Source organism: Myotis myotis, unplaced genomic scaffold, assembly GCF_014108235.1.
Source record: "Myotis myotis isolate mMyoMyo1 unplaced genomic scaffold, mMyoMyo1.p scaffold_m19_p_17, whole genome shotgun sequence".
NCBI lineage: Eukaryota > Metazoa > Chordata > Mammalia > Chiroptera > Vespertilionidae > Myotis > Myotis myotis.
In genome coordinates, this window is record NW_023416321.1 from 19,176,470 (window position 1) to 19,202,866 (window position 26,397).

General features: G+C 39.5%; 1 protein-coding gene across 8 annotated transcripts in view; it reads right to left on the reverse strand.

Annotated features, from left to right (window-relative positions):
• The window catches only part of TANC2 (tetratricopeptide repeat, ankyrin repeat and coiled-coil containing 2), a 247,181-nt gene that overhangs the window by 171,922 nt on the left and 48,862 nt on the right, over positions 1-26,397 (reverse strand). For all 8 annotated transcript variants that reach the window (XM_036340072.1, XM_036340071.1, XM_036340070.1 and 5 more), the window contains exon 3: positions 19,623-19,694. In XM_036340072.1, the coding sequence (XP_036195965.1) occupies positions 19,623-19,694 (72 nt within the window). The remainder of the gene's footprint in view (positions 1-19,622; positions 19,695-26,397) is intronic.

Sequence of the window (26,397 nt, forward strand, 5' to 3'; positions counted from 1 at the left end):
TGGGCTATCAGGTCCAGAACTACTCTGATGTGTCTTTGATTTTGGGCTTACTCACTGAAGGGTCAGTAGTTACATAGGGAATGCTCTTCTCTATGGTAGGTCACAAAAGTGCAGGAGGCCAAGTCAAGTCAGAGGAGCATATTTAAGGCCTCTGTTCACTCACATTCCACCTGGCACACTTTAGTGAGAACTACTAAAAAATTACATAGCAAAAGAAATGAAAATATAATTTTATAACAGGAAGGAAGTAAAAAATTGGGAATCCAATTTACCAAGCATATAAGAGAATATTTATTGGTAACCCAAATTACTTAATCTTTATTTCCTACCTTTCTTTTGACTACCACTTTTCTTGCTTCAATCAACCAAACAGAAGTTACTGAAATAAGGTGATGGAGATAATGGCAGAAAAATATAAACTGCTACTTTGACAGAAAATATTCAGTTATGTTGGACACATTGTGATTAGACATTCAAAAACTGATCTAAGAAAGCACAGAAATAGCAAGTACAAGGCCCGCCCTAGCCAAGTAGCTCAGCTAGTTGGAGAATCATCCTGTATACCAAAAGATGGTGGATTCAACTCAGGGCACATACAGAAGGCAACCAATTGATGTTTCTGTCACACCAATGTTTCTCTTTCTCTCTCTCCCTGTTTCCTCTCTCTCTAAAATCAATAATCATCACCATCATCATCATCTCAGGTAAGGATTAAAAAATGAAATATTAGTAATTATGAGTCAATAAAATTTCAGTCATCACTGTCTTTTTTTTTAATTCTCACCCGAGTATATGTTTTTACTGATTTTTAGAGAGAGGGGAAGGAAGAGAAAGAGAGAGAGAGAGAGAGAGAGAGAGAGAGAGAGAGAGAGAGAGAGAGAGAGAGAGAGAAATATTGATGTGAGTGAGAAACATCAATTGGTTGCCTCCTGTACATACTCGGGTGAGAATTTAAAAAAAAGACAGTGATGACTGAAATTTTATTGACTCATAATTACTAATATTTCATTTTTTAATCCTTACCTGAGATGATGATGATGATGATGATTGATTTTAGAGAGAGAGGAAACGGGGAGAGAGAGAAAGAGAAACATTGGTGTGACAGAGAAACATCAATTGGCTGCCTTCTGTACAGGAGGCATTTAATACAGATGATTATTAGATACTAGAAGCCAGGTTCATGAAATTCGTGCGCTGGGTGTATGTGTGTGTGTGGGGGGGTGTCCCTCAGCCAAGCCTGCACCCTCTCCAATCTGGGACCCCTCGGGGGATGTCCGACTGTGGGTTTAGGGCCCCATCCCACAGCAGTCGGACATCCCTCTCACAATCGGACGGCTGGCTTCCAACTGCTCACCTGCCTGCCTGCCTGATTGCCCCCTAATCACTCCCCTGCCAGCTTGATCAACGCCTAACTGCTCCCCTGCTGGCCTGGTCACCCCCAACTGCCCTCCCCTGCCAGCCCGGTCACCCCTAACTGCCCTCCCCTGCTGGCCTGGTTGCCCCTATCTGCCCTCCCCTGCTGGCCATCTTGTGACAGCCATCTTGTGTGAGGGCACAACAGTCAATTTGTATATTACCACTTTATTATATAGGATTAAAGTTCAAGTTAATTTAAAAATTCTTTATCCTAAGGCAATACCTATTCTAAAGAACTACATTCTAATATTTCAAGTTATGTAAATAACCACAAATAACACTTAAAAAACAAACCCCCCAGCATAATTTATTGAACCATACACATGATTTGCAAATTTTTCAGTTTACATGTCATACTTCAATAAAAGTTTATTTTTAAAACGTACACAGAATGCCGAAACCAGTTTGGCTCAGTGGATAGAGCGTCAGCCTGCAGACTGAAAGGTCCCAGGTTCGATTCCGGTCAAGGGCATGTACCTGGGTTGCGGGCACATCCCCAGTAGGAGATGTGCAGGAGGCGGCTGATCGATATTTCTCTCCCATCGATGTTTCTGACTATCTCTCTCTCCCTTCCTCTCTGTAAAAAATCAATAAAATATATATATATAAAAAAAATAAAACGTACACAGAAAAACAAAACAAAACATAGCATGGTGATAAACTAACTCCTAAAGTCAAGAGCTCTTACATATTTCAGAAACAAAGAGGTTTTGCCTACATTATTCCAAATGTTCTTTTAAATCAAGGCTTATACCACTCTGTGAGTTGGTGATATTCTCATCAGTCGGTCTATCAGGCAGGAAACAGGCTAAGAGAAGTGTAAAAACTAATATAGGATCATGTAGTCAGAGAGCATGAATGCCTATGTAGAAAATTCTAAGGAATCTACAAAAAAGCTGCTAGAAAAAAAAAATGAGTTAAGCAAACTCAAAAGTTAAAGCAGCAATTTTCAACCTTTTTCATCTCATGGTACATATAAACTAATTACTAAAATTCTGCAGTACACCAAAAAATATACTTTTTCCTATCTGATGTAAAAAATAGGTATACTTTTGATTCATTAACACTGGACAGCTATTGTTATGTTGGCTGTTGCTATTTTTTATTTGACAATCTAAGGAAAAAGAGGTCAGTGCCCCTGAAATAGCCAGGGACTGCATGTTTTAAAAATTCTTATGGCACACTGGCTGAAAATCACTGCTCTACAATGAAAGCATCATTAACAATAGGTATTTTATCTGCCTTGTTTACTGTTTTTGCCCCTCAGTCTGATTGAAACCTGGGTTCTGGGAGGATAGGGATGGTTTAGCTGACCCAGGCCTCTAGTCTTCTGTGGAGGCCCAGAGCTGACCCTTCCACCTATGTATCCTATTGGTGTTTTCTTCTCATGATCCTGATCTCAACACAGAAGGAGCATCTTTTCTTACAGAAGCTTGAATGCACTGGCTAGGATCTCCCAACACAGTTGAAAGAAAGTAGTGAAAGCAGGCATCAGAGAGGGAAAACTCAGCTTTTCCTTACAATGTCTGCATCAATGAGATACAAGTAAAAGGGAATCTTAGTGAGATATATGTTATGAATGTAATCTATGTGAAAAAGCCCTTTAGAGGGAATACTAATCTTATTTTGTAGGAGAGAAATCATAGAGGAGAGAAAATCATGAATGTATGAATTATAAGAAAGCCTTCAGTAACTATTATTCCTGTTACAGACATGGGAGATTTAAAAATGAAAGGAAACTCTTTAAATAATTTCATAGCAAGAAAGCATCTAGGCTATTTTCATCCCCAAAACGTACATGAGATCTCATACTGAAGACAAACTTTATTAAGGTAAAAAGTGTGGAAAATTCTTCAGGAACATCTCTAGTCTTGTGGTGCACAAGAGAATACATACTGGGAAGACAATCTATGAACACAAAGTCTTATGGGAAAGCCTACAGCTGAATCACTCAGTTTACTATTCACCAGACCATTGATCCACACTGGGAAGAAACTCTACAAATGCAATGACTGAGAAAATGCCTTCAGGAGGAACATTAAGCTCACAATGCCTATGTGAATACACACAAGAGAGAAACACTATATCTATAATGAATTCAAAATACTCTTTAAAAGGAACTTTATTTAGCCTTACTGAACACATGAGAAGATCCTGATGAGGAATTATATGAATGAAGTGACTATGGATAAGTTATCAGAAGTCACTCATCCCATGGGGGAAAAGTGAACACACAGAGAAGAGAAACTTTTTATGTGTAATGAATGTGAGAAAGGCTTCAATGATCCCTTTCACCTTTATAGAAATACAAGAATTCACACTGGAGAGGAACCTTTTAAGTATATACAATGTGGGAAAGCCTTCAGCCCAAAAAGTTCCCTAATTTTACATAACAGAATTAATACAAAGAAACAAAGAGTATGAGTGTTTAACAAGTACCAGCAAGGATTTGATATTGAAAAACTTGACTAGGTTCCAGTTCCAGGAAAGATAGAACGAGCATATTTTACCTTTACTCACCCACTGAATGCAAATATAAACCCTTGAAAGGATACACAGAGCTCACTTCCAGTTTCCCAAGAAAGATAGAACGAGCATATTTTACCTTTACTCACCCACTGAATGCAAATATAAACCCTTGAAAGGATACACAGAGCTCACTTCCAGTTTCCCAAGAGGGACAAAAAAACAAACAAACAAAAACAAAACAACCTCCCAACTGAGAAGCACCAAAGAAGTTCACAGTCCAGGGACATAGGCTTACCAAAAGACTGAGACCTAATCATAGGACTATAGGACGCTTTTCCGCCCCCACCTTACATTTACATTACTATTTACCACAGTTTATATTACCCAGTACAAGTTGTCCACTTTTCAGCAGAAACTTACAAGGCATACTCAAAAGTAAAAAAAAAAAAAATTTAAAAAAAAATACTTTGAAGAGACAGAACATACATCAGAAGCAGACCCAGATATGATAGGAATGTTTAAATTCAGGCTATGATTTTTTTAAAATATATATTTTCTTATTGATTTCAGAGAAGGAGAGATAGAAACATTAATGATGAGAGAGAATCATTGATCAGCTGCCTCCTGCATGCTCCCTACTGGGGATCAAGTCCACAACCCGGGCATGTGCCCTGACCAGGAATCAAACCGTGACCTTCTGTTTCCTAGGTTGACGCTCAACCACTGAGTCACACTGGCTGGACCAGGCTATAAATTTTAAAAATAAAATACTTACATATAATTCTAAAAAAATGTACACTATCCATATCAGAAAAACGATAAAACTCTGATGAAAGAAATCAAATATATAAATAGATGGAGAGAGTTCATATTCATGGATAGGAAGAATCAAAATTGTCAAAATGTCAGCTCTTTCCAAACTAATCTAACAGACCAATCGGAATTAAATCCCAGGAAGTTATTTTTGCTGATATCAACAAACTAATTCTAATGTCTATATGGAGAGTCAAGGAACCAGAATAGCCAACTCAATATTTGAAGGGGAAGAACAAAAACAGAGGACTGACAATACTAAACTTCAAGACATACTATAAAGCTACAGTAATCAAACAGTGTGATACTGTGAAAAAGAATAAACAAATAGATCAATGGAATAGAATACAGAGCCTAGAAATGGACCCACATATAGTTAACTCATCTTTGACAAAGTAGCAAAGAGGAAATACATGCAGAAAAGACAGCCTTTTCAACAAATAGTGCTGGGACAACTGAACATCCACATTTTTTTAAAAAAGAATCTAAAAACAAACCTTAGACCCCTTCAAAAAAAATTAACTCAGAATGGATCATATACCTAAAAATAATATGCGATACTATAAAACTCCTAGGAGAATATCTCAATGGCCTTGGATATGGCAAATACTATTTAGATATAACCCTAAAGGCATGATCCATGAAAGAAATAACTGATATGCTAGACTTCATTAACATTAAAACTTCTGTGTGAAAAACACTGTCAAGAAAATAAGAAAAACTTCAGACTGGGAGAAAATATTTGCAAAAGACACATCTGATAAAGAACTGTTACCCAAAATACACAAACTCAACAAGAAAATGTAAAACACAGGCAAAAGAAGGTATATAGATGGCAATAAACATATGAAAAGATATTCAACATTATATACCATTAAACTGCAAATGAAAACAATAATGAGATACCCCTACACACCTATTAGAATAGTCAAAATCTAAAACCCTGACCACACCAAATGCTGACAAGGATGTGAAGCAAAAGGAACTCTCATTCATTGCCAGTAGGAATGCAAAATGGTCAATGTACTTCGGAAGACAGTTTGGCAATTTCTTACAAAACTAAACATACTCTTACCTTATAATCCAGCAATCCTGCTCCTTGGTATTTACCCAAATGAGTTGAACTTATAGCCACACAAAAAACTGCACGTGGGTGTTTATTGCAGCTTTACTCATTACTGTCAAACTTGGAAGCAACCAAGAATTCCTTCACTAAGTGAATGGATAAAAAAACTGTAATGCATCCAGACAATGTAATATTATTCATTGCTAAAAAGAAATGAGCTTATCACACCATGAAAAGACACGGAGGAACCTTAAATGTATATTACTAAGTAAAAGCTGCCAATCAGAAAAAGGTACATATTGTACAATTCCAACTATATGACATTCTGGAAAATGCAAAACTATGGAAACAGTAAAAAGATCAGTGGTTTCCGGGAACTGAGGGAAGGGAAGGATGAACAGAGTGTAGAGCAGTGGTTCTCAACTTTCCTAACGCCGCGACCCTTTAATACAATTCCTCGTGTTGTGGTGACTCCCAATTTCACTGTTACCAATTGAACATAATTAAAGCATAGTGATTAATCACAAAAAAATATGTAATTATATATGTGTTTTCCGATGGTCTTAGGCGACCCCTGTGAAGGGTCGTTCGGTCCCCAAAGGGGTCGCGACCCACAAGTTGAGAACCGCTGGTGTAGAGGGAGGATTTGTAGGCCAGTGAAACTATTCTATATACTATAATGGCAGATACACGTCATTATACATTTCTCAAAATCCACAGAATGTACAAAACATCAAGAGTAAACCCTACTGTAAAATATGGTTTTGGATGATTATGATGTGTCAATGTAGGTTGTAAGAAATGTACCTCCGTGGAGCAGGATGTTAATAGTGGAGGAGGCTGTGTAAACATGGGTGTAAGAGGCATATAGGAATTCTTTGTACTTTCCACTTATTTTACTATGAACCCAAAACTACTCTAAAATATAACATCTACTTTTTAAAAATTAAATACACAAACATAACAATAAAAAGGCTGCATATCTGAGGAGTCTGAAAATAAATAGTAATGGGCAGACTGGGAAAGGAGCACAGAACATGAAGTTCCACTGAAGTGGTGGTGAATTTACACTTAAAAAAAAATGTTTTTATTTATTTCAGAGAGAGGAAGGGAGAGGGAGAGAGAGATAGAAATGTCAATGCTGAGAGAGAATCATTGATTGGCTGCCTCCTGCATGCCCTCTACTAGAGATCGAGCCCAAAACCCAGGCAGCATGTGCCCTAACCAGGAATCAAACCATGACCCCCTGGTTCATGCATATGTCAACCACTGAGCCACACCAGCCAAGCAACTTATCATGTTTCTTCCTCAGGTATTGCCTGGCCTGGACTCAGAGGCAGCCCAAAACTCCTTAAGTGTACACAGGGTTTTAAAAAAAAAAAAAAAAGCTCCAAGAAAATCCCTCCCTTTCTGGTGAGGAGCAGGAAAGGAGGCCCTTACTGGTCTGAGAGACCAAGGGAAATTCGCTCCCCGCCCCCCGCCCTCGGTCTCCAACAATTCTACGGCAGCAGCGGCACAGAGGTAGTAGTGGTGACTGGGCAGGTACCTAAAGCTCTGAGAGAAGGTAATCCTTTTCTCTGACTCAAGGAAATATGATCCCAAAAATGTGAAGCAAATTTTCATTGCTGCTTTTCCTCTTATCACTTAACCTGGATACAGATACAGTGGCCGAAATTGAACAGCAAAACAGGAAACTAGAGTCCCTATTTTTTAGCCTGAGTATGGGAAGGGAGATTCTGGGGAACTGGAAAGTGTTGGTGAGATTGGGGTGAGGTGGGATAGCAAAGAAAACAATCCCATCAAGTTGACCATGAACTTCTGGTACCATCTCTGAGCTCTGCATGCATGGATCTGGTCCTAAACAATATGCCACAGGCTTTGAGAATACAGCAACAAGATATACCACCACTTTGATACCAGAATCGATAATGGATCACATATGTGGAACTGAACTAAGGAGTACTACTGCAAGTGCTTAGAAAACTGTACTGACACATTGGGACCACAGCCCCTAGAAAATAGTTAGGAACCTTTGTCGTAAACATAATCTAGTTGACTGGCAACTGACACAGACACACACACACTCTCAACATTCTCCTTAGGTTTTAAATAAAACCCAGGGTCTCATACTGTCATATTCAAAATGTCCAAGATATAATCCAAAATTATATGGTGTATGATCCAACAGGAAAATTTCAACTTGAGAAGGAAAAAATCCATAAAAAGATGTCATTCCTGAGATTACACAGATATTATAATAATAAAATAAAGAACTTAAAGCAACTATTAGAAGAATGCTTCAATAAATAAAGGCAAACATTCTTGAAAAGAACAGAGATAGAAAAATCTCAAAATCTGGTGTATATTTTACACATACAACACATTTTCCTTCACACTAGTCACATTTCAAGTATTCAACAGCCACAGGTAGCCAATGACTGACTACTGTATTGCAGAGTAAAGTTCCATACCTATATCCAAAATCAAATTCAATCAGTCTCTAGAGTATAAGGTAAAATGTCTGGTCCAATCACTAAACACTGGGAAGATCCAAGGGTGATAACTCTTACCATATCCCCACTCAATTTGTCTGTTCGATCTATGCAGAAGACAGAGAATGACAGTTAATTTTTATAACTTATTCAGGTGTGATTCCTGCTGCTGCTACTGTTTTAAATGTGGTTTTGTTGCTAAAGCAAATCAACATATCCCTGGCATCTAGTTTGCATTTATTGACTTGAGAATGAGATCATCATAAGCAGTATGCATTCAGCTGTCAGAGTTAGCTACACATTTTAACTGCCCTACCTCCTATTAATTCTCCTGCTCTAGGTAATAATCTAATCCACAGGGACCTTAACTGCATTTCCATCCCATAAGCCACCATGCTGGTCTACTACATTGATAATTTCATGCTGATTAGACTTGGTGAACAGGAAGCAGCAACTGATCTAGATATTGTGGTTAAAATACATGCATGTCAGAGGGTGGGAAATAAATCCCACAAAAATTCAGAGGTCTTCCCCATCAGTGAACTTTCCGTGAGCCTTACGGTCTTGAGCAATAGGCTTTCCAAAGTGAAGAAGTTGCTGCCCTATTCTCTCACTAATGATAAAGATGTGCTTGAACTTCTGAAGCAACTTGTACGTCATATGTATCAGTATATGAAACTATGAACCATTGACCAAGACTGTTGAGTGTGAGAAAGGCCCAGAACAAGAGAAGGCTTGGAAACAAGTATGGGCTGCTGTGAAAGCTGCTTTGACACTTGGGTAGTATAACCCACCAGATCCAATGTTGCTTGAAGTATCTGTGGTGAACGGGAATCTTGTATGGTGCTTATTACAGAAATTTAGTTGACTCCCAGGGCAGACCTCTAGTATTTTATTTTAAAACTATGCTATCCTGTGCAAGTAACTATTGTCCTTTTTTTGAAAAGTAGTTTTTGGCTTACCACAGAGCCTTAGAATGAATGCTTGACCATGGGCCACTATATTACCATATGACCTGGGCAGCCCACCATGAACTAAGTATTGTTGAACCAACAAAGCAATATGATTGGTGTATACTGCAGCACTTCATTATGAAAAGAAAGAAGTGTACATAAGATCAGGCTTGAGCAGGTCCTGAAGGCATAAATAACTTGTATGGGCAAGTGGTCTAGATGCCCAAGGTTCCTACTTCTGCTATATTGCTCCTTTTCTCTCGATCTGGATATATTTGATTTCATGAAGAATTCTCTGTGACCATCTCACTGGGTGGAGGGTGGAGGGTGGGGTAATCATGTTTGTTTACTGATAGCTCTGGAAAACAACATGAGGATGACAACAACACTACAATCCTACTCTAGGGTAGTCCCAAAGGATAGTGAAGAAAAACCCTTCTTGGCAAAAATATGAACAGGGTACCTAGTTATTCATTTTGCCTGCAAGGAGAGAGGACAGAGGTACTAGTTCTACACTAACTCATGAACAGTGTTTAGTGATATGAATAATTAAAAAATGAATAATTAGAAAACCGGTAACAAGGAAATCTGAAGATGAGGTATATTGGTAGACCTCTTTGAAAGGGCAAAGAGTATAACTTGTGTCCCATGTGAATACTTACCAAATAGCAAACTCTGCAGATTAGATGCATGCTAACCCAGTAAATAAGATGCTTTGTTTGGAGGACTCAGCCAGTATCTTTACCCAACCACTCTATGTTTGACCAATGGGCTCATTAACAAAGAGGTCATGGTAATAGGGATGGAATTTATACAGGGGCTTGGTAATATGGATTTCCACTCACCGAGGCAAATCTGACGATAGCCATAGCTGAGTTACCAACCTGCCAACAGTCCATGAATGTTGCACGCACTGGGAAAGAGGTAGGTGGAAGCCACCAACATATGGTACCATTCAAGGGATGGTCAGCCAGTTATCTCTCCACTCATTTCTAGACCCTGCTGGTTTCCCCTTCCGTCTTAATAAATCAACTATGAATTTAAAATAAATATTGTTTATAGTATGAAGTTTTTCAGGTTGTCTCAGTCTGCCCCCTTGTGGAAATCAGCTCTTCAATCTCTCATTGGAATAAAATTTATTACATTCAAACTGCTCCTCAAATGAAAGAAAACAAATGTATTCACTCAATAATAATTTTACCCAAGGCTTTATTAATAGGTTCCTTCCTCATCCTTTGTTATCCAACTGTTTGTGAATCTTCATTAAAATTTATAAAGTTTTTGCCCTAGCTGGTTTGGCTCAGTGGATAGAGCTTCAGCCTGCAGCCTGAAGGGTCCCAGGTTCGATTCTGGTCAAGGGCACATGCCTAGTTTGCAGGCTCGATTCCCAGTAATGGGTGTGCAGGAGGCAGCTGATCAATGATTCTCTCATCATGGATGTTTCTCTCTATCCCTCTCCCTTCCTCTCTGAAATCAATAAAAAAAATTTAATAAAATTTATAATGTTTTTCAAAGAGGTTTTATCTCTTGCAGAAAAATTCAGATAAGATATAATAAATCAAAATCTTTCTAGAGGTCCAACATATATTTTTGAACCTTGCTAGCTGGTATGCTTTTATTCCATTTCTTTCATAAATATGGACAAGCAAGGAGTGGCTTCTACCAGGCTTCTAGTGTTAACTAGGCCAATTATAATACTAAGTAAGATACTCAATATGTTCTGACACAAAATGTGCTTGGGGCTGCATATTCCAAGAGTTTAAGATATTACTAAATATAGTATTATGAATCACTTTGAAAATATGAACACTCATAGATGAGGAAATAGTTGATCTAATAATGGCTTAGTTGTGCTATGGACCATTATACAGACTTCAAGAAATTAGAATTTAAGTATGTCTCTGGAGATATGGCTACTTTACACTGTTAATTGGGGGAGAACAGAACAAAAATTGTGTTTTATTTTTTAAAATATTCAAACTAATACACACACACACAAAACTATATCCTTGCATAAGCCAGTATGAGCTCAGTGACACATCCCTAGTACCCCAAGATAACAAGAAATTGTTAGCTAGAGCAGCAGTCGTCAACCTTTCGGACCTCGCGGACCACTGGTTGGTGACTGCTGAAGAGGGCCAATTTCAAGTTTAATTTTATGGAAAAAGAAGTGTTACACAAAGAAGAATCAACAAGAAGTTAAATGTCTGAAGAAATATAGGACTAGAAATAATGACACTTCAAAGGAATTTGTCACTTAAGGTCAGGTCTTTCAATTCGTATCCAACCATTAACAAACAAATTTGTATTTTAAGAATTAGAATGAAAAGATTCTAAATACATGCTACTAACAAGGCTCATATGAATGAAATTTGGAGTGTATATCAGCATAAAGCCTGATCATTTCCTACTGAAAATAATACCTTCACAGTACTAACTCTGAGAAATAAATGAGGATGATGTGAAACCATCCAGCCTAGTGCCAGCACATATATATTATTACATGTTATGTTTATTTTCTTTATTCCTAGAGCAAACTATGTTAAAAGTTAAATAATTTTTATCATGATAACTACTAAAACAACAAAATAATTTTGTGCATTAGTGATGCCCCTATTCCAGATATACTCTTACACTGAGATAAATTTTATACTGAATAATGAAATATTTTTCCTTATCATTCTATATAACAAAACACTGCTGGCTTAATAAAAAAAATCTTTGTAACTTACCAAACTGAAGAATAATTAGTGTATTTTTCAAGAGCATGAACCTCTCATCTACTAAATATTTTACATATTTAAAGGAAATAAAAAGAATCAGAAGACAGCATATTTGACAATTTAGTACATTTTTACTATAGATTCACCAGCATGTACTTATCAAAGAAATGGGCTCTAAATAATGAGACTCATGCAAAGCCAAACATGGTACAGTTTCCCAGTCTTCCAGTATGAGCTGGTCATGGGCATTATTACACTAATGCACCTTGTATATCAGAGCCTAATGCCTGCACAATGTGATTTTTGCAAAAGTAAATAAAAATTTGGTTTACACCATATTACACTGGCTCATGCACTTATTTAATATCTAGAACTAAAAAATTAAGTTTATATATAATTGATCTCCAATGAAAAAATTATTTGATGCAAAAAGTGGAGCTAGTACAACAACAAAAAAACAACAACCAATTCTTATGATGTAATCCATGATTCCCAAAAATACAGAACCAGAATTCCTAGAATTGATAAGCTTCCTTTATCAATTTGATAGCCTAAATGCAGGATGCAAAGATCCTACTATGAATAAACTCCTGAAAACCAGAAACCCAACAAATAGGACCAAATATAGTAAATAATACTGTAATACAATTACATATAATATACTATACTGGAAAGCAGAAAATATCCACCCAAGCTTAGAAGGACATACAAGGGTTAAATTAGCACATCCGTTTTACAGTCATATTTCAAGAGCCTTATTTGTATACAAATCAATAGAGAGTTGACAATCTGACAAACTACTTCTATTCAACATATTTCTCACACTGCTTTACTTTTCCAGTGACATAACTAATAGAAGTGCACATCGGATCAATATGTGGCCTCGGCACATCCACACACTTTCCCAAGCACAGTTAAGTGCTAGATATTTGTTCATTCTTCCATTGAGTACATACTGACAAATTTTTATATGCAAGTGTTCTAGGATATAGTGGTGAACAAGACAAAGTCTCTGCTCAAATGAAACATTTTCTTGTAGTTGAGACAATAAACAAATAAATAATTAATTTTAGGTAGTGATAGATCCTATGAATGTTATGGCCAGGTATTTAGGTAGATGGTCAGAGAAGGCCTCTTTCACATAAACAGAAATCTATAGCTATTTAGTCAAGAAAGAGCAAGTGTACAGGCCTTGCAAAGAAAACACTCAAAACATGTTTAAAGCAAAAACGCCAGCATAGATTAAACAGAATTGATAATGGAGGGATTGTTTAGAACAAAGAGAGTATTAGGAAAAGGGCAACAGGATCATGTAAGGAATCATAAAGACTTTGGAGTTTATTCTGAATGTGATAGGAAACCACTGGAGAAGTTTTTTTTCAAGTTTGGGGAAATGATTTGATTTGTTTTAATAAGAGCACTATAGCTATCAAATAGACAACAGACTCTATGTTGGCAAGAATGAAAATAAGTTAGGCCCGGCCGGCATGGCTGATTGGTTGAGCGTCAACCTGTGAACCAGGAGGTCAGGGCTCGATTCCTGGTCAGAGCACATGCCCAGAGTGCATGTCCCTAGTGTGGGATGTGCAGGAGGTAGCCAATCCATGATTCTCTCTCATCACTGATGTTTCTCTCTCTCTCCCTCTCCCTTCCTCCCTCTCTCTCTAAAATCAATAAAAATATTTTTTTTTAAAAAAGAAAATAAGTTAGGACACTATTATAGTAGTAAAGGAAAAAATGATGGCAGTTCACACTAAATAGCAAAAATATATAATATAGGTTATGTGGAAATAACAGAAAATGTATTTTAAAGAGAACAAATTCTTAAAGCATTATAAAACAAAACAAAACAAAAAGTAATAAAAGAGAAATCCATGGAAAACAGAAACTAGATGTAATTGGACTGAAAAAATTATAGCCCAGAGTATGCACAGGAGGATAAACTGTGAAAGATGAGAGTGTTCCCAGTCTGTTTTAAGCACAGGAGCAAAAGATACAAGGTACAGGAAGGGCCAAGGGGCAGCAATCTGAGTAAGAGGGGTGGGACCTGATTCAGTCTAAGTAGTCAGGCCATCTCCCATCTCCTACATTTGATAAACAGAAGACATGAGAGGCCTCTGCCCCTAAAGCAGAGTGGTGAGTGTGGGTGGGTATGTTTAAGTCAGAATCCATCATACTCGAAAGACGGATCAGAAGCAGATCTAGCTAATTAACACACAGGAAAAAGCACTCATGGTCAAAAGATAAGACACCTCACCAGACACCTTACCTTACATGTTTAATATTATTATTGGAGAAGAGACATTAAACAGAAACTGTATTCCCAATCAGGTAGGGTAGTTTATCATGCATTATGCGCCTACACAGGCATATCAGTTGGATTAACCAAAGAACATATATGCATATATGCATAACCCATGGACACAGACAATAATGTGGTAAAGGCCTGGGGGAGTGACAAGAGTCAATGGGGAAAAAGGGGCGATATCTGTAATACTTTCAACAACAAAGATACATTACAAATAAATACATAAAATTAGTTAGACTGGCATCTGCTCTGGTTGGTTGATATTACCGCATACTCATTATTAAATATTTTGAATATCATCCCCCCAAGATTCTCCAGATTTTAAAAGGTCACTCAAGAAGAAAGAGATAATTCAAATAGTCCTATATTTATTAAAGAAATTCAATTTGTATTTTAAAACTTTCCCACAAAGAGGAATGAAGTGATAGCAATTCTATACACAATATTCCAGGAAATTGAAAAGGAGGAACTATTCCTCAACTTTCAACTAATTCTGTGAGGCCAGCAATACCCTGATAACAAAATCAGACACATTATAAGACAAGAAAACTTAAGGTCAACATCCCAGATGAACACGGATGCAAAAATAATGAAGGCCCGCTCTAGCTGGTTTGGCTCAGTGGTTATAGCATCTGCCTGTGGACTGAAGAGTCCCGGGTTTGATTCCAGTCAAGGGCACATGCCTGAGTTGCGGGCTCGATCCCCAGTAGGGGCGTGCAGGAGACAGCTGATCGACGATTCTCTCTCATCATTGATGTTTCTATCTCTCTCTCCCTCACCCTTCCTCTCTGAAATCGACAAAAATATATATTTTTTTAAATGAAAACTGTCTTAGCAAAAAAAAAAAAAAAAAGAAAATCTATCAAATGTACAAAAACAGGCCACACAGGCCAGATATGCTGTCCTTGCTTTAGAGCTGCTTCTTAACCATAATAGTCCAAATCAAATAATGAGAATATTACACCAAAGTGGAGTAAACTGATAAGGTTTACTACTGGAGGTAAATGGCATGGACATCAGCTCTCCCAAACCATGTCCCAAGGACTGGACTTACTATAACATCTCCTTTACTACACACTGTTTTCCACTGAGTTTACAATTTTTTCACTTATTATTTTATATACTTATCACCAATTCAAACCTGAGCCTTTGCCTAAAAATTTTCTAAAGATAATTAAATACATCAGGTTTCTATTGATCTCATTTCCTGAAAAAGAGTCTTCTGGGGGCTTCTAACCTACTCCAATCTGGTCTGGTTGCCCTCTGTCCCTGTTTTTTCATTGTTATCCTGAAGAGTTCTTCACTTTCTCCTTTGTTAAATTTCCTATTCCCTGTAACCCATTCCTTTTATTTGGCTGACTTTTTCATTTTGATGGATTACATCCTCCAACAGATTCCTAGAAAAGGAAGGCAAAACACACACACACACACACACACACACACACACACACACACAAACCTTATATGTCTTAAAACATCTCAATTTTATTCTTATATCTGATCAATAGTTTTGATGCATATGGAATACTAAGGTTGAAATTATTTTCCTTCAAAATTTTGAAAATGATGTTTCATTTTCATTCAGTTTTATAATGCTACCACTGACAGGGCCAAAGCTAATTGATTCCTGTTACTTTGTATATAACAAGTTTTTCCCCTCTCTGGAAGCATGAAAAATCTGTTTGGTCCAGTAATTTGAAATTTCACCACACTGTATTTTTGTTGGTGTTTATATTCATCCACTGTACTGAACACTTGGTAAGCCTTTCAACTAGGAACCTCAAGTTCAAGAAAATTTTTTTGAATAATTTTATTGATGATTTATTTCCCATTTCCCTGTTCTTTCTTTTGGAAACAACTATTATTTGAAAATTGAAATTTCCTAGACTGGTTCTGTAAGTTTCTTAACTCTTCACTTCTTTTCTATAATCTCTTTTTTGCTCAACTTTTTCAGAGATTTCTTCAACATTAATTTCCTATTACTTCTGATAGCTTTTGATCTCTATCAGAATGTTAATGGTGAAAGCCTCTTTTAAAAATCAGAGTATTATTCTTTTAAGGTACCTCCTCCTTGTTTCGTGGCTGTATTATTTTCTCTTATTTCCCTGAGGATGTTAATAATGGTTCAGTTATTTTCCTCTGTAAAATTTCTGTTCTCTCCAAGTTGCTTTATTATGTTTATTTTAATCTCCATTTTTAAGGATTTTAAAAAATATCTAGTAATCTTTCATTAGCTGCTCATATTTAGGAGAAAAGGCCTCAAAGGCTGACTGGGGCTTTGATATATGGAGCGATCTAGCTGAGCTGCTTCCTTAAGAAACCTCTGATGACTACATTTATGTCTTCCTTTTTAGTCAGACTCCTCAAAAGAGTTAAGTAATAGTGTAAGTTAAAATTTCCGAATCAACCTGCATAAATTATTCCTCTTTTTATTCTGCAACAAACTATTTTATAAAAATAATACAAGTCCAAAACTTGGGAAGAATGAAATTGAAGAAAAAGGAACGAGATTATGACAAAGAGCTTTTATAGGATTAAAACACCATACATTTGTAAATGTGTGCTTTGTTTTATTTGTAAGTAAAGAGTTTCTAAAAAATCAAACTCAGTAATGACTGCCTGAAATTCTGTAATATATTTAGGTTCTTAATTCTCATTCTCTTAACAAGATCACTTCATTCATTCAAGATTTTTTTTCAGTAATTACTATACACCAGAAACTTATTCTTGGCACTGAAAATACAGCAATGAACAAATCAGACAAAAGTCTCTGCAATCATGGAACATTCATTCTAGTTTTGGCCATAGAAAATAAAATAAATACAAAGGATATAAGTACTATGAATAAAAAAGAGAGTGGGAGTGCCACTCGTGTAATCTATAGCTATAAAAGCCTAAGCGACCATTATGACCAAACAACCAGAACGACTGGTCAACCAGTCACTATGATGCGCACTGACCACCAGGGGGCAGACGCTCAATGCAGAAGCTGCCCCCTGGTGGTCAGTGCGCTCCCACCGGCCAACCACCCGTGGTCCCTCCCGCAGCCAGCCAGCCACTATGAGCCCCTGATGCTAAACCATTCGTCGACAACCTGCTTCTGGGTTGGGGTTTCGTACATGGCAGAGCAGCTTCATCACTGCAATCTATTGAAAGTCAGCCCTGACACAAGAGTTTGTCTTGCTCCCATCCTCTCCCTTCCCTGAGGGCCGCCTGCCTGCAGCAGTGGCGGTGAGGGAAGGAGGAGGGGGCAAGGTAGGGAACCGTGCGGTGGCAGGGCACCAATGGCAGCATCGGCATCTGGCATCCATTCCTTCCGCACCTGGCCCGTAACCATCGCCTCCTCTCCCAACCCCACCAGGCCCTTCAGGCCCCGGGCTGGGACGGGGAACCCGGGGTGGGTAGCAGCAGACATAGCCCCATTCCCAGGGGAGCCGAGGGCCAGTTCCCTCCTTGGGGCCGGTGGCCAACCTCCTACGGTCCCTCCACCACGCTGGCCAACCTCCCGCGACCCCCACCCCCCTACCTGGCAGGCCCTGATCAGCACAGACCTAATCAGCCCTGATTGCTGGCCAGGCCTAGGGACCCCACCCGTGCATGAATTTGTGCACCAGTCTTCTAGTTTCAAATAAGGTAATCAAGGGAAGGCCTATCTAAAAATTTCACTGGTACATCACATTTTAGCCTAGTTTGGAAGCTGTCACTTCAAAAAACAAAAAAAACAAAAAACAATTAAAAGCCTATGATAATAAATTTTAAACAGAAAAAGAAAATAAGAAGATCCTAATTTAAGACAGTAATTATAAACAAAAGCCACCTCTTCTGAGAGAGCTAAGACTAGAAATATAGCATTGACCAAATTTTTAAAAGCCAGTGTGATGATACTCTAACAAATATTACTGTTAAACATTTACTTCTGGCCCAGCTGGCTTGGCTCAGTGGTTGAGCTTTGACCTATGAACCAGGAGGTTGCAGTTCAATGCCTGGTCAGGGCACATGATCAGATTTCAGGCTTAATCCCCAATGAGAAAAATTGCAGGAAGCAGGCGTTCAATGATTCTCTCTCATCACTGATGTTTCTCTCTCTCTCTCTCTCTCTCTCTCTCTCTCTCCCCCCCCTCCCTCCTTCCCTTCCTCCCTTCCTCTCTGAAAGCAGTAAAAATATATATATTTTATATTATGATTATATCTTCTTTTTTTAATTTTTTTTTATTATTATTAGTTAAGGTATTACAAATGTGTCCTCATCCCCCCCCATTAACTCCCAACCTCCCCCCCGCCCCCCCCCCGCCCCCCGCCCCGCACACTCACGATCCCATCCCCCTGTTGTCCATGTCCATTGGTTTGGCTTATATACATGTATACAAGTCCTTCGGTTGATCTCTTCCCCTTACCCCTGCCCTCCCCTACTTTCCTTCTGGGGATTGATAGCCTGATCACTGTTTCTCAGTCTTTGGATCTGTCCCTTTTCATCAGTCTATGTTGTTCTCTATAACCCACAAATGAGTGAGATCATGTGGTATTTATCTTTCTCTGACTGGCTTATTTCACTTAGCATAATGCTCTCCATTTCCATCCACGCTGTTGTAAAAGGCAAGAGTTCCTTTTTTTTTTTACTGCAGCATAGTATTCCATTGTGTAGATGTACCACAGTTTTCTAATCCACTCATCTGCTGATGGGCACTTAGGCTGTTTCCAAATCTTAGCTATGGTGAATTGTGCTGCTATGAACATAGGAGTGCATATATCTTTTCTGATTGGCGTTTCTGGTTTCTTGGGATATATTCCTAGTAGTGGGATCACTGGGTCAAATGGGAAAACAGTATGGAGCTACCTCAAAAAACTAAAAATATATTTTTTAAAAATTTACGCCCTGACCGGTTTGGCTCAGTGGATAGAGCGGCAGCCTGCGGACTGAAGGGTCCCGGGTTCGATTTCAGTCAAGGGTATGTGCCTTGGTTGCGGGCACATCCCCGGTAGGAGGTGTGCGGGAGGCAGCTGATCGATGTTTCTCTCTCACCGATGTTTCTGACTCTCCATCCCTCTTTCCCTTCCTCTCTGTAAAAAATCAATAAAATATATTTTTTTAAAAAATGTACTTCTGGTTATATTCCATAAGTGTTACCCAAACATATACCACAATGCTCCAAAATTACTTAAACCTAATATCATTTAAAAATGACATGAGATTATTTTTCATTTTCTTTTACCTTTAACAAATGATATCATATACAACTGTTTTAAATTAAATTTATTAAAATATAGAACCTTAAGACTGTAACAACTAAAACCCTAGAATATTTAAACTAGACCCAGCGAAAACCCCAGTCCTCAGATTAATTACTAGGAAGGTATAGCTGATATCTTTTCTTTTTAATTTACCTTGCCCAGAGCGACTTTGGCGAGAGTCTACACTTGACTGTCTTCGATCCGGTGGTTCCTCGCTCCCTCCATCTGCATAAAATTAGAAAAAACATAAGCAAATAGATAATAAAATTGATGTAATACAGACTCTGGTTCTGCCTATATCTTAAAATTACTATATCTATCATTTGTTTTCATTTCTTACTAGAGGCCCGGTGCACAAAAATTTGTGCACTCGGGGGGGAAAGGGGGGTCCCTCAGCCCGGCGTGTGCCCTCTCGCAGTCTGGGACCCCTTGGGAGATAACGACCTGCTGGCTTAGGCCTGCTCCCGGGTGGCAGAGGGCAGGCCCAATCCCTAGGTGCAGCCCCTGGTTGGGCTCAGAGCAGGGCCGATTGGGGAGTTGGGGCGCCGCCCCCTGTCATGCACAGAGCAGGGCAGATTGGGAGGTTGCGATGCCACCCTCAGTCATGCTCAGGGTAGGGCTGATTGGGGGGTTGGGGCACCGCCCCCTGTCACACTCAAGGCAGAGTCAATGGGGAGGTTGTGGCGCCATCCCCTGTCACGCACAGAGCAGGGCCGATCAGGGGGTTGGGGAGCTCCACCCCGTCACGCACAGAACAGGGCCCATCAGGGGGTTGAGGAGCTCCCCCCTGTCACTCACAGAGTAGGGCCGATAGGGGAGTTGGCACACCGCCCCCGGTCATACACACAGCAGGGGGGATCAAGGGGTTGGGGCGCCGCCCTCTATCACCCACAGAACAGGGCCGATCAGGGGGTTGGGGCGCCACCACTGTCACACTCAGGGCAGGGCCGATGGGGAGGTTATGGCTCTATCCCATCACACACAGAGCAGGGCCCGTGGGGGGGGGGGGGGGCACCGCCCTCTATCACCCACAGAGCAGGGCCGATCAGGGGGTTGGGGCGCCTTCACCTGTCACGAACAGAGCAGGGCCGATAGGGAGGTTGTGGCCCTGCCCCCTGTCACACACAGAGCTGCAGGGCAATCAGGGGGTTTGGGTGCTGCCCCCTGTCAAATTGATCCTGGTGCCGGGAGGCCTCTCAGCTCCGCTGATCCCAGTGCTGGGAGGCATATTACCCTTTTACTATATAGAATAGAGGCCTGGTGCACGGGTGGGGGCCGGCTGGTTTGCCCTGAAGGGTGTCCTGGATCAGGGTGGGGGTCCCCACTGGGGTGCCTGGCCAGCCTGGATGAGGGATGAGGGCTGTTTTCAGGCTGGAACTGAAGCTCCCAACTGCTCCTTTTTTTCTTTTTTTTCTTTTTTTATTCTGGGCCAGCTTTAGCTCTGAAGCTCCAGCTCTTAGGCCTTCGCTCCTGAAAGCAGGTATCTGGTTTGTTTCGGTTCTTGAAACTCTGTATCAACTCCAGCTCTGAGATCCCAGCCGGCTGAAAGCTGGTTTCTGGGGTTTTGTTTAGCGTCTATATTTGTTACAATGTTTGAAACTGCAGGCTCAGAGGCCTGCAGTGGCAGGTGGGGAACGTTGGTTTCCTCCGTCACTGAAGCAAGCAAGCCTCATGTTAGTTTCAAGCTGCCTGGCTGCCGGCCGCCATCTTGGCTGACAGTTAATTTGCATATTGCCCTGATTAGCCAATGGGAAGGGTAGCGGTCATACACCAATTACCATGTTTCTCTTTTATTAGTGTAGATAATTTCAATCATTAAAATATTTGAGGATATTTCCTATATAAACCAAAGGTTCTTATCCTTAAATTTTTTTTGTGTGGGGATAGTTTATTCTCCCCTCTTAAAGGGTATTCTTTCCTTATCCATATACATATACACTCTACTTTGCATATAATAAAGCTATGTTATCAACTCTGAAGTTCATTCACAGAATTACAATTTAGAAGCCTTGATTTAAAGCAATGCCTAAATTAATTACAGCTGCTTATTTATCTAAAGTAGAAGTTGCCAACCGGTGGCCCACCGACTACTGGTAGTCTGTGAGGTCCGAAAGGCTGGCGACCGCTGGTTAAAGGAAACCTTTGGTGCAGTCGTCACCAACTAGTGGTCCATGGACCACTGGTGGCCCATGAGGTCAAAAAGGTTGGCGACAGCTGATCTAAAATATGTCAAATAATCCCCAGGGCTATATGTTTTACTATAATAAAAATTACATTTACATGTTTTATAAATGACAAGAATACTTATTCTCTCTATATATAAAAGCCTAAGCGACCGAATGACTGGTCGACTTGTCACTATGACCGCACTGGCCACCAGGGGACAGACACTCAATGCACAGGATCAGGCTCCCTCCTGTTTGGATCAGGCCTGCGGGGATCGGGCCAAAACCGGTTATCCAACATCCCCCAAGGTGTCCCGGATTGCGAGAGGGCACAGGCCAGGCTGAGGGACCCTACCAGTGCACGAACACCAGGCCTCTAGTATAATACATAAAAGAGCAATGTAAATCAGAATCAGAAAAACTCAGAAATGAGAAGACAGAAACCAAGGAAGAATCAGAAATAAAACAAAAATCATTTCAGTAATGAAGACTAAACTATTAAGAAACACAAGAGCAAATAAACACAACAAAAAAATCTTTAAAAGACAGAAGGTAAAAAAATGAAAATCTTTAACAAATTATTTTTAAAAGAAGAAAGAGATTAAAAAAGATTTGCAAGATGACAAATCTTGGAAATAGACAAAGAATATCCAGATATGAATAAAAAATAAGAGTCCCTAAAGAAGAAAACCAAAGTAAAAAAAAATGGACAAATATAACAACTAGAATTTAGGAAAGCTTCCCAGGAAAAAAATGTCTATGCATTATGTAATATATATGGTTATATGTCTGCATAAATACATGTATACATACTCACACAAACATATACATATATATATGTGAAATTACATATTATAAGAACACCATGTGTACTTGGGACAATCAACTTAGATCAATGCACAAAGGTATTTTCTATTAAAATTCCTGGACTTTAAAGAAAAAAGGAGAAAAAATCCTTTGGGCATTTAGGCAAAACATCACATGATTTATAAGAAAAAAGTAATAGAAGAAAATGGAATAATATATTGAAAATACACAAAGACATATTTGAGCTGAAGATTTTCCATGAAATAAAATCTACCTCTAAGTATAAAGAGTAATGACAAACTGTTATCAACATGCGAGGATTTAGGAAATATTGTTCTCATGATCTCTTTCTAGGTCTAACAGAGGACTAACATTGGGCAATCAAAGTGACTAGAGACACATCAAAATAAGGACTGGCAATAAGAATTAAACATACAATTGATTGTAGAATTAAGACTAAATGAAGGTTTTAAAACAGAGAGATTATAGTATGTAATGGCTGTAAGACCTGACAATGTAGATTCAGAGCAAGTCAAGTTATTTGCATAATACGGATTTCCTCATTGGGGAGTGTAGAAGGTATAGCAGGACTATATCGGTGAAGTTAGAATTTACTCACCAAACATGAATTAAAGACTTACTACAAATATACAGGGTGGGGTAAAAGTAAGTTAGTTGTTCTTATGGAAAATAATAGAATAATTAATAAATAATAATACAAGAATAAATTCTGTACTTCACATACAACTATAAATTTACTTTTGCTCCACCCTGTGTTGTGAACTTAAGAGAGGAAAACCCACTGATGTAACATGTACAGAAATAATAAAGGAAAGACCTGACTGTCCAACCCAAGTACTAACTTTTCAAATCAGAGCTGAGATTTCCTAGATTTGAGATAATCATAAGAGAACATCTGTTTTTTTAATCAGCTTACTGACTTAAATCCAGCAAATAATATAAAACAACATATCTTTAATACTGAGAAACACTGTTAATAGATTTTTAAATTCCCATTATTTCAAAGAGTTATGAATAATGTCATAGGAGAATTACCACATAGGATAGACAGCTTTCAAATCAGGTGTATTAGAGCACTAATACATTCCTAGTAAAGAAATACCAACCATATAGAGAATATTCAGTATTTAATGATTTCCTATGAAGGAATTTAACTTAGGGGAAGTCTAATAGGAAAGTGCCTAAACAATTCCAAGAAAAATGTTTTCTTTCCTGTAAGTAAGGGATACTTTAAATGATTTATTCTTTTCAATTCAGGATCAAAACATTATAGTTGAAAAATAAACAACTTAAGTGACTTTAAATGTGGCAGCTCAAACCCATCTTTAGTGTTCTCAGCTAGAATAAATATTAGATTAGATTTCTGAGTTCAACATTGGAAGTTTTCTTCAATCTTCCTTTAGGAACTTAAATATATGACCCTAATAGAAGGGGTGGGGAGGTATTAAAACTGAATGGAATACAAATACACACACACACACACACACATATATGTATTAAAGTTTTACTATTCAGATATGAATAGTATACACTTAATGCCAACAAGGACAGACATGATTTGGTGGCCAGCCTGCAAACAGCCATCAGCCCCTCACCCAGGCTGGCCAGGCACCTCAGGGGGGACCCCTATCCTGAAGGGGCTGTGGCCAGCCTGCAAACAGCCATCAGCCCCTCACTCAGGCTGGCCAGGCACCCCAGCGGGACTCTCACCCTGATCCAGGACACCCTTCAGGGCAAACCAGCCGGCTCCCACCCATGCATCAGGCCTCTATCCTATATAATAAGAGAGTAATATGCAAATTGATCCTAACAGCAGAATGACTGGGAATGACGGGTCACTATGACACACACTGACCACCAGGGGGCAGACGCTCAATGCAGGAGCTGCCCCCTGGTGGTCAGTGCACTCCAACAGGGGGAGCTCTGCTCAGCCACAAGCCAGGCTGATGGCTGCCAGTACAGCGGTGGTGGTGGGAGCCTCTCCCGCCTCCTCAGCAGCACTAAGGATGTCCGACTGCAGCTTAGGCCTGCTCCCCGCTGGCAAGTGGACATCCCCCGAGGGCTGCCAGGCTGCCAGAGGGATGTCTGATTGCCAGCTTAGGCCCAATCCCCCGGGGAGCAGGCCTAAGCCAGCAGGCGGTCATCCCCCAAGGGGTCCCAGACTGCGAGAGGGCACAGGCCAGGCTGAGGGAACCCCCCCCCCCCCGAGTGCACAAATTTTTGTGCACCGGGCCTCTAGTTTTAAATATAAGATTCATATTCAGAGAAGTAAATGACTTTCCCAAAAGCACACTGTAAGTAAGTAGCAAACCTAAAATTAAAATTGTCTGGTTTCAAAATTCTGCATTCTTTTCAAGACTCTCCACTGCCCACTATTATAACAACAACAACACCTATTAAGGTGGGGATGGGGGGAACAGAAAGGGGAAGAGAATTCAAAAGCAGACAGAGACGATTAAGAGGCTGCTGTGAAAATCCAGAAGAATTTACACTTGGGCTAAGTGCATAGTGGAAGTAGTCAGATTCTGAATATATTCTGAAGGTACAGTGAAGAAAATCCAAGACAAAGAAAGAAGTCAAGGGTATCAAATATTCTGGACCCAAACAATGTTTCTGCAATTTACTGAGATAGGAAAGACTTTGAGAGAATAGGTTTGGGGATGAGAAGAGTATTTGGAGCTCAGTTTCACACATACTAAGTTTGAGATGCCTTAGAAAAGCAGAGATGGACATACATGTCATCAGTATATAAATCATATTTAAACTGTATGACATCCCCAAGGAAAAGAGTATAGATAAAAGACACAGAGAGAAAGAGAGAGAAGAGGTCAGAGAACCAAACCTTGGGGCTGAATCCAACATGTAGAGGCTGGGGGAATGATAATAAATCAGCAGATAATAAGAAGTAATGGCTGGAGAATAGGAACAAAACTAAAGAACACAGAAGTCAAGAAAAGAAAGGGTTTTATGGACTGAAAAAGAACAGATGTTGATAGGTCAAATAATATACAGACTGAGAATTGATTATTAAATTTAGTCAATGTACAATGTTTAGCATGGTTCCTGTGGCATGGTAGGAGTGAAACCTAAAAGGATCAAGTTCATGAGACATTAGAAAGAGCTTCTGGAAAGGGTCTTGTCTCTCGCTAGACACGAAAGACAACCCATAGGGATCCTGGATATTCTGGCTGCCATCTTGTAAATACAAGGAAAATAAACCATAGGATAAAGTTAACACTATGAAAATTAGGGTAGAGAGATGGAAGATACCAAGGTCCTTATTGACACTGAATTACTCAAGAAAAGTACCCTATGCATATAAGCCCAACCAATGGACACAGACAACAGGGGGATGAGAGCATGAGTGGGGGTGGGGGTGGGGATTAATGGGGGGATGAGGACACACACGTAATACCTTAATCAATAAAAAAATTAAAGATTGAAAAAAAAAGAAAAGTACCCTATCTTTGGACTACAGTTATATAATCTAATAAATCCTCTTCATCATATGAACCAAAGGTCAGTAAACTAGTCCACAAGCCAAATCTGGCCTGCCATCTATTTTGGACAGCCCATGAACTAAGAATGAATTTTACATTTTTAAATACCGGAAAAAAATTAGAATACTTCCAGTTGACAATATTATAAGACTATAGTCAATATATATTAACTAGGGGCCCAGTGCACGAAATTCGTGCACTGGGTGTGGGGCGGGGGGGAGAGTGTCCCTCAGCCCAGCCTGCCCCCTCTCACATACTGGGAGCCCTCAGGCGTTGACCCCCATCACCCTCCAATCGCCTGATCGGCCCCTTGCCCAGGCCTGACGCCTCCGCCAGAGGTGTCAGGCTTGGACAGGGGACCCCCATCTCCCCCCAATCACTGGCTCTGGCCCCCGCCCAGGCCTGAGGCCTCTGGCCCAGGAATCATGCCTGGGC